The sequence below is a fragment of the Sinocyclocheilus anshuiensis genome, unplaced genomic scaffold (genome assembly GCF_001515605.1).
Source record: "Sinocyclocheilus anshuiensis isolate Anshui unplaced genomic scaffold, SAMN03320099.WGS_v1.1 scaffold278, whole genome shotgun sequence".
Taxonomy (NCBI): Eukaryota; Metazoa; Chordata; class Actinopteri; order Cypriniformes; family Cyprinidae; genus Sinocyclocheilus; species Sinocyclocheilus anshuiensis.
Genome location: NW_015546072.1, coordinates 415,362 through 424,898, shown reverse-complemented (window position 1 = coordinate 424,898; position 9,537 = coordinate 415,362). Strand labels below are relative to the sequence as shown.

Below are 9,537 nucleotides of genomic sequence, written 5' to 3'. Positions count from 1 at the left end.
TGTTTTGCACCTTTGCCCTAAACTCAAGAGACCGAAGGAGTAGTGGTATTGTAGTAGCCTAGTAGTTGGTATTGGCTACTTCATTTTGTCAAAACGTAGGTATATAATTCCAATTGCTAAAATAAATATAGTTAATGTTAATATTAATTATAAAATTAATTTACATAATAGCCTACGAAGATCAAATCATAATTAAGGCAAAATACATACGTAGTGTACAACTATTTAAAAACAACAGTCCGCTTAAACCTTATTAACAGCGTTATATATCTATTTTTTATCGTCTGTTACCAAGAGAAATACTAATATTATAAACATCAATTATAATGCTATAGAAGTGTGAGGGTAATTTGGTGTCGATCAATGTTCTGTCAAAATTGTTATAGCTTAGCTCATTTTTAACTATTTGGCAAAATAACCCCTCAGTAAATAGACAGACACCAGTCTAATGGATATATCTGCGCATTCATATGAAATATCACCCGAGCTTAAAATCAATTATTAATAATAAGAGGCCTCATAGTCCGCTTTTCTCAACAGAGAGGGCCCCAGATGTATATTTGTGTATGCACACTGTGGCCTCATGTACAGTTGTGAACCAAAGTGGTTGAGCAGATATAGGAAAGATATTCTGAGATATTTGAGTGTACAAATATTGGCCTAAATATTTTACATCACGTAAAATGAATGTGAAATGCATATTCAAGCTGATATATTGAATTTTATGCTTTGTATATTTGTCAACCTCCACAAATATCGCAAAATATACTTTAGATATAATATCATCCGTGTTAAGCACAATAATATGCAACATTTTGCATTACATTAAATCTTAAATATTTGTGAATGGCTTTGAATCGATCACATTTGAATTACCACTTCATAACTTGTGCGCTAAAGAGATTTTACAGTACAAAGTCAGCTCGAGACCCACTAGTGAGCTTTAGCGTCGATGCCGAAGCTTATCCACCCCGTATTGCATTGCCCCCTTATGTCTGTGAGTAGGCCTCGTCTCACACACTCACCTGATGTAAAGAGCACTATTGCCTTAATGCAGCTGTATTCTGCAGAATCGACGTGCAGTGCTTTGAGCTTCTCGACCTGCTCCTGGAAGATACGAATGTGATCCATGAAGGCCACGACGCGGTCCGCCGACATAGGCGAGGCGTGCAGGCCGGCGGCGGCGAGCAGTGGGGCCACATGTAGGGGCATGGAGCATTGAGCCGCGTTTAGCACAAATAACTCGCTCCATGTCAATCTGAGCAGGGACACCTGGTCGGTGATCTGCAGGTCGGGAAAGAAAGGGATGTTCCTCGCCCATTCCACAGCACTGAAGAGCAGGCGAGCTGCAAGCTCACAGATGTTCTCGATCCCCATAATATTATTGGGCTGCATGCACTGGCTGCCATAGCGAGAAGTAGGATAAGGCTCAGCCCGAAGTAGTAACGAGATGTATCCGGAGAGATAGCAATGACCGTTCAGAGGATCCCCGTTCGTTAGTGCGTACTGGCCCGGGTTCGGCTGGGTTGGAGGCATTCTTCCTCGCTGAACCGCTGACAAAAACAAAGAAAGGGAGAGGAAATGTACATCCAGAACTGAGAAACATAATTTATGTGGAAGCTTTAGTTCGAGTGCATGATTACTCTATACTGCTGTTTAACATCTACGACAATACAACTAAATAAGCAACTGTTTAAGGCATTGCGTTTCGAAGAAAAATAATTTCACATGGTCTTTGAAGCCCCACTAACCTATTCGGTTATTAGGTGGTAATGTTTACCTTTGTTTATGGACTTCAACAGCTAATATGAAGATATACAAACACTCTCTAGCTCGTTCTCTCTCGCTCTCATTTTTGTGTCTTCACACACGCGCACACACTCATATTTTAATTTAATTTAATTTATTAATTAAATTTTTTTTTTTTGGATGTGCATGTAGTAAACATTATAGTGGACGAGGACCGGGCTTAAATCTCTACTATTCACTATTCAGTAGAAGTAGTTCAAAGCCACCAGCCTCTTTCTTGTTACAAATGCTACACTCTAATACTATTTTGACATATGCGTGTAATATACATATGCATAGATTTGTGTAGTAATAAGTTTACAGTTAATTTAACGATCAGAATAGTAGGCTAACTCTGGAACAGAAAAATGTTATCCACAATCGAGCACGAAGACTGTTTTTATTATTGATTTCAAACAGAATGTGTATAAGCATATTCTTACGTTGAACTAATTATTATTTTAAAACAATATAGGGGGTATAAATATTAGTTTTGTCCTAGTCAGTAATTAAGAGTAGACTGTAAGTTGCAAAGGCCATTGTTCGCATACAGCTTAGGCTGTGTAGGGACAGACAGGCCCTCTAAACGTTTACTCTAGGCTACGGCGTAAAAACGGATCCACACATCTTACTTTCAGAGGTAAAACCACAGCATATTATTTCTTTTAGCTATACAATATGGGGTTAGTGAGTATAGTAGGCTTTTCGGCAGTCTTGTGCAGTCTTCCAGCACGAAAGCGCGCGCATAGGCTACACATGCACACACACATACACACTTCATCTCTTTCTTTCTCTCTTTTGCCCACATACAGTGTTCATGGGTGACTTTAATATCTCATGTAATTGGCTGAGTTGAAATGGGTGCATATGATGCTTGCCTGTCTATGCAAGCAACATTACTTTTGTAAGATGCATGCTGATCCTGCCTATGGTCGCGGATTTACTATTGCTTGTACGCGCCTTCTGACACTCTTTAGCAAGCAATCAAAGCAAAATTTATTTCGCGTTTGTATGTGCATAGTGCGAGCTTTATGTAACATGTCTCTGAACAATAAACCTGTGTGTAGCAATAGTGTGACGTGTTCAGAAAATATATTCACCTTCCCGCCGCATGCCCACTTTTAAACATTTCTTCAGCCGACAATATTGGCATTGATTACGATGGTGCTGGTCAATAGGACAGGTCCTGTTGGCACGACATGTATATGTTAAGTTCCTTCGGACACTCCTCTTGAAGAAACTTTTGCATCCTTCGCAGGTGAATTGACCATAGTGCTTGCCGCTCGATTTGTCCCCGCAAACAACACATTCTATATGCTGCTGACTCTGTCCAGAATTCTGGCTGCCCTTGTCGCCAGCCGTCCCTGGTGTGGACGGGGGTCCTGGCTGACTGGGGGTCTGCGGAGTTTGTGGTGCCGCTGACGCCGCCTGCTGTTGCTCCCTCGCCGGCTGAGCTGCTGGATTGGGGCCGCTCGGAGGTCCTCCGGCCACGTCTTCCTGCGGATCTCGCCAGACGCTAACTACCATTGCCATATCTCGGGCCCGAAAAGTGCTTTCAAGCGAACTGGTCGCTCGGATATCGGAGCAGGGAAAAGGGAAGTCTTGGACGAACTGCAGCGCGAATTCAAATCGGAGCACCCAATCTCATAGGAAAAAAAATAGAAGCAGAAAATGATCAATACATTCAAAATACCGGAGTCGATAGAAAGGCACCCGATCAGGATATGCGATTGTCGGGAGGCCAGTTCCAAGGTAAATTGCAGTCAGCCATTCGGGAACCCAATCGTGTAGAGAGAAAGCGATCCCAGACGTAATAAAAAAAACCGGGTTTCTTAAAAAATACCGCAATAAAAAATCTTCACGTTGAAGCAAAATGAATAGCTTTCTGGTGGACCGGAGATCCAAAGTGCTGTGCAAAATAAATTCCCCTCTTTTTTCTTCCTTGCTCCTCTCTCCGTCTTCGTGGTTGGAGAGGAGGAAACACTGAAGAACGGATTTCTCTATCTATGTTCATGAATAAAGCTCATCTGGTCCAGCAAAAGAAAGAAAAAAACAACGTCGCCCGAGTGCCTATGTAATTTCACCTCTCCAGTAGGAACAGAGCAAGGATAAAGAAAAAAAAAGAAAAAAAACTAATAGAATATGTAAGAAGCAGAGACCCAAAAAAGAATGCGTTTTAACGGGAGTACCAGCGGAGCAATGTTTCCGAAACGGAGATCTGCGCGAATGTCTGTATATAGTGAACTTTGACACTACTATTGAAACTGACACGTTTCTATGGAGATCGCTGCGCCTTATATGGTGCTCGTGTCAAGGAGCCAAGAGAGGGGCTGCTGGCAACTGATAATCAAAGGCGACTGACTGGTCAGAACCCTGCATCGAGGGGGGAGAGAGAAAATGGGAGGCTAAGGTTAGCCAAGCCTCCTTCACTCCATTGGTTAGAGTCCTCGCTCCTCGCTACCTACGACTGAGGGCTCTGACAAGCACAATTTACATTGCGCTCGCCCCTGCGCTGCTATTTACTTTGAAACACGATTAGAATGGACCGTCTATTGTCACAAAACGAGGAAGAAACCCCAGAAAGAAGAGGAGGGAAACGGGATGAAAGCAATGAGCGAACTATGCGCGCACGTGAAATATAAACAATTGAGCGTGATGCGGAAGGACTGGTGCGAGTCACGCAAAGTTGAAAGTGTTTTGTTCGAAGCTGTAGTCTTAATTACAAAATACCCATTACAACGTCTAGATTTGAACTGTGAAGGATCCATTAACATTTTACGTCATTTGACAGAACAATACCGGCTCGAAATTGCGAATCAATGCATAAACCATATCTTCAGATGGCACTTATACACCCAGTTCTCAGTAAAACGATTAAATAAATAAATAAATAAAAAGTATTGGGACGCGCGACGACTACCACTAGTTTGACTGGAAAGATATCAGTATAACGGAATGCTTTATCAGTGATAGGAAACAGATCACGCTGCCAGCCAGGGCACAAAAGAGGAATCAGACTATCATGATAGTGTAAAGTATAAAAATCCATCATTCAGTGTATGTTTTAACAGATTTATTAACGAGGGAAGTTTTTTTTTTGGTATAATGCGCAGGGAAACCGGCTTTTTGTGCATGAATGCCGAAGGCTGCGCTGTTCAGGTTTATAATGTCTGGATCGGGCTGCCATCTAGCGTACAGTATACAATTACAGCGACATAAAAATGAGTAATTTATTGTCATTTTAAGCATGTTTCCAAATGTAGCTCAGAGATCAATTGCGCTGTGGGATGGACGTTTTCTTATTTTTATTTGATTGATGTATTTGCTGATGTATTTGTAAAATTTAAACGTCTTACTTTGATTATGATAGTTTAAGTTGTCTGACTTTTATTTAACAATATCTATACTTTTTAAATACTTGATGTTGCAAGCAGCTATTCTGCCCTCTTTCCAGTTGACATAACCGGAAAAAGGACAATTAAAATGCTTTTAAGGTATTAAATAAACCTTTGTAGCTTTTATCATCTGACAAACTTTTTCACTTGGCTAGAACTTTCTCATATATTAACTTTGCCTTAAAAGTCCAAAACTGTGTGAAAGAAGTTAAGGGGAAGCAAAACACCGACATCCGACCGTTCACGAAACCCTCTGTTTACAAAAAGGTAGCCTGTTTTCAGCTCGACCGCGGAGCTTCCTCCGTCTCTCCTCACACCGATCCGCAGAAACGCACGCTGCTGTCCTCTGTTCTTTTCAAAAGTGAAACGAATAAGATTAAAACGAACAAAGAGAAACGTCTGTAAGTGTACCATCGGGGTTATTTTCTCAGATAGGGAAGAGAGCGAGAGGGGAGAGAGGGAGAAGGACAACGAATGGGAACACAAGGCACGCATGAAAACAGCTCTGAAGAAATGGTAAAGTGGACACTTGGACATTCAAAGTGCGAGCGCCCAGCGACCGGTGGGTATTACTTGGGATCGGCGGTTTCTCAGTTGAAAGGCAAGTACTTTTATCACTTTCTGCAATTCCAGAGTGAGTTGAAATACATATAAATCTCGCAATGTACGTAAACGTGTCTTAAACTACATCCTCAAAAACCTAGCCTATCAAATTAAGGACGTGAGACTGTCAGCTGAAGGAAATACGAATATAGACCACGGGAGATCGGTGTACAGAATTCTATCGATCATTACACTAGTCTACATAAAAAATAAAAAATTCTAACGTTATAGTGATGCTGAACATGACTGAACGTTTGACTTTAAGAAACGCTTTTTCACCTGTGTAATTCGTCTTGTATGATCTCGTAATGGAAAGATCGATAGCAGTCTGTTTGTCTAAGTGATAATGTCAACGGATTAAAAGAACGATTATACGATAGACCTGTTCAGAATAAAGTAGGGCTGACGCGTGTACAGAAACATTTAAACAATTTTAAGAAAGAAAAAATCTGCTGAAAGACGTATCTTTCTTTAAGTTAGGTATCATAATTAAAGGCAATTAGCTCCGTCAAAAGATTTAGAGTACCTTTCACTATACACGACTATCATTTTTAGGATCATATTTTGTTTTTTAGTGTTAGGCCCTGTAGTAAGTTCATTCCATAAGTAATGTCAATTATTAATCAAAAAGCATTTGTTTGTCATTAATTGTAATGAACGTTTTATTGATAGACAGTAAATAAGTTAAAGTACAAAACAATGTTCAAAAAGTTGCAATGTTTCACATGACAATACGAGGTATATCTAGCACAAAAAACAAACAAACAAACAAAACAATAATAATTTATTGGATGAAACTGTGATCACCAAGCTATGTTAACTATTTGAAATCAATGATGGTCCATGAGTTGCCTCTTTATGCTATAATGTTACTATGTGTGATAAAATCAAAATAATAATAATAACAGTAATAATGCTAATAATAACAATTAATCGTTTCAAAGCACCTCATTCAATTTGTAATATGGTGTTATTTTTCCTTAATGGCCGTGCAAACTCGTTTAAAATAGCAATAAACAACATATACCATTTAGTCTAATGCATGCTCCCTAAGAGCTGCTCGAGTAATAAAATCCCACGAATGGCGGACCTCCTACCAAGTGAGCACGAATGTAAATACGCTCGGGTTAGATTGTATAACCTCTAAGGACACAGCAGGGACAAAATAGTTCCCTTTCCTTGTTCTATCAGACACTTCTGATACCAGATTTAACTAAAGTCCCAATAAAAGCAAGGTATTTATAAATTGTATAGTTGCTGGCTTATATTTACAGTTTTTACAGGTATAAAAGTAAACGCATTTGTTACTAACCACACTAAAGGGTTAGATTTTGTAGTAGCCTACACTAAAGCTTCTTTTGAAGGTGAATTGCTTGTATGAATGGACAACTTATAATAAAGACATCTCTGAATTGTGAAGTGTTGATTGATACCAGGCCTGCAGTGAACAAAGTTGATAATCTTATCTCAAATTTATATAATCATCACTTATGTTATACAATTGTTGTATGTTAGGTTTAAATATATAGAGATAGAAATAGAAAATAAACATGACAAACTTGTAAAAATACTGAATAAAAAAGTAGTCAAAAAAATAAAAATAAAAATAAAAAAGTAATCAACACAGTAATACATCAAAACTGTCAGTAAAGTAGATGATCACTATACCTTGCAATAAACCCAACACGTTTTAATAAAAAATTTCGGAAACATTAAATGTGATAAACAGTTTGGAGCGCTTTGCTTATGGTATTGGATTTAAACATCCGTTGTTACTGTTGTATTGAAGAATTGAAGAAAACAAATTTAATGTTAAGACAGACATTTTGTTGTAGTTGGTTATATATATATATATATATATATATATATATTGCTGTCTCTAATAATCTCACAGTTTTAAACACATTGCGCGCCTCTCAAATGCGATGGTGGGTTTTGTCACCCTGAGTAGTAGTGAGTTGAAAGAGAAGAGGAGGGGGCTTTTGTTCAATTTGATCCCTAACTATTTGGGGGCTCAGATTGGTGTGAAAGGGACGAGAAGGTCACATGAAATCGCCTTTTATCCACTGCCATTTTCTCTATGGATCAGCAACTTTCAATGGACATCATCTAATCGCTCTTAATGGGAAGGGTAGTGGGGAGAGATGTGGAAAATATCTTAAACTAGGCCACTTAATATTACCGCCTGAGTTTTTTAAAAGACGTAGTCTAGCTACTCATTAATGTTTTGCGCAAATTCACTCCAACTTTTCCCCCCTCCCCTAAATTGTGTTTATTATTATAATAAAGGCCTAACGCTCCCGCTTTGGGCACATTTCAGTTAGGCTATTAAGAGTTTGAAGATTTTACCTTAATTTTTCGTAGTAGGTAAGAAACAACATGTCCAATCACTTAGCATTTTGCGCCATATGACCAACTGTAGCTCTGTAGATGTTTTTTTTTTTTAAGAAAAAAATAATTGACTATCAAAGACTTTATTTAACCTGTCTTTATTTCAAATGCACAGAAACGGGTGAATCACCCAACTGCCAGTGTGGGGCTCTGTTGAATGCCTGATTAAGGTGGCCGTCACTGGGCATGAAGAAAAACAGGTAAAACAAAATATTGTTATTTTTACAGCTTATAGATTTTTGAGTGGCCCACAAAACGAATTGCATTGTCAAATTGCGAATTAATTATAAAATAGCAGTGACTGTAATTGTCTACAGTGGGGTATTTTCTTTCTAGCTTGTGGTAGGAGTTTAGTTAGAGTAGGCTAACTGTCAGTTTATGCTGGAGGTAATGGCTTTATTGCTCAAACCATCATCTATTTAGAGCTTATGTGCTAATTGCCTTGGATGGTCTCAGAGACCAAGATCATAAATCCGTTAGCAGTTAAAACAAGCCCAGACCCACAATAATTAGGCTACCGTACGCTTCTGAAATTTCCTCAAACGGTATGAAAACCACAACAATGACACGTAACGTAGCCTATGTTAAAGGAGCAGGACCCATTCTCTGACTCATGGGCCCTGCGTAGGCAGAAATCTAACAGCACCTACACGATTCATTAACGTCTTAAAAGAACTTATATGACAGTAAAACTGTAGGTGTATCAGTGTTATTTCATTTCTTTTGAGCAAACATATGGGAAAACAAAGACATATCCACAAGGGCTGCAGGTTTCCCGAAGCATAAGCAGAAGGAACGGAACGAAAGTAGAAGTAGAACGTCAGGCGCACGTAAGTAGTAGTAGGCTACTTAATCTCGAAGGCACGTTTTCCCAAAAGCATCATTATCTAAGTAGAAAGTAACAGTGTTCGTAGGCTATAGGAGAGCGTAGGCTGTTTTCAGTTCATATGAATCAAGAGGGCATTTCTAATAAACAATGTGTGTTTTCATAATTAAAAAGTAACTGTATAGGCTACACTACATCCGAGAACAAAAGGGTGTATGCAAAAATCGCTCAGAAAGCAATAGTAACCCGCTCATGTCACGTGATAGGCCCGAATTTACATACAGACACTAACTTTACGCAGGCCTATACTTGATAAACATAGCCTTAATAACTAATGTGAAGAGAGAGAAGCTATATAAGCTTCTTATTACTGACTATTGATGTCAGAAGACAACATGTGCTCCTGAAATATTTTATAAACAAATAAATAAATGAATTTATTTATAAAATATTTTAACATTTTCATTAACATCTGTGAAGTTAGCATAATAGCCTACGTCTGAGTCTGAGACATTGTCTTTCCAAAGCCATAAT

At 38.9% G+C, this 9,537-nt stretch overlaps 1 protein-coding gene across 2 annotated transcripts in view; it reads right to left on the bottom strand.

The window, feature by feature from the left end:
* LOC107699709 (nuclear receptor subfamily 2 group F member 1-A-like) overlaps positions 1 to 4,325 on the bottom strand; it is a 7,633-nt gene extending 3,308 nt beyond the window's left edge. The window contains exons 1-2 of one of the 2 annotated variants that reach the window (XM_016501042.1): positions 2,889 to 4,325; positions 1,026 to 1,553 (exon numbers count right to left, since the gene is read on the bottom strand). In XM_016501042.1, coding sequence (XP_016356528.1) covers positions 1,026 to 1,553; positions 2,889 to 3,321 — 961 coding nt within the window. In that variant the 5' untranslated portion in view covers positions 3,322 to 4,325. The remainder of the gene's footprint in view (positions 1 to 1,025; positions 1,554 to 2,888) is intronic. The other variant, XM_016501043.1, reaches the window with a different exon arrangement.
* Between the last annotated feature and the right edge of the window lie 5,212 nt (positions 4,326 to 9,537).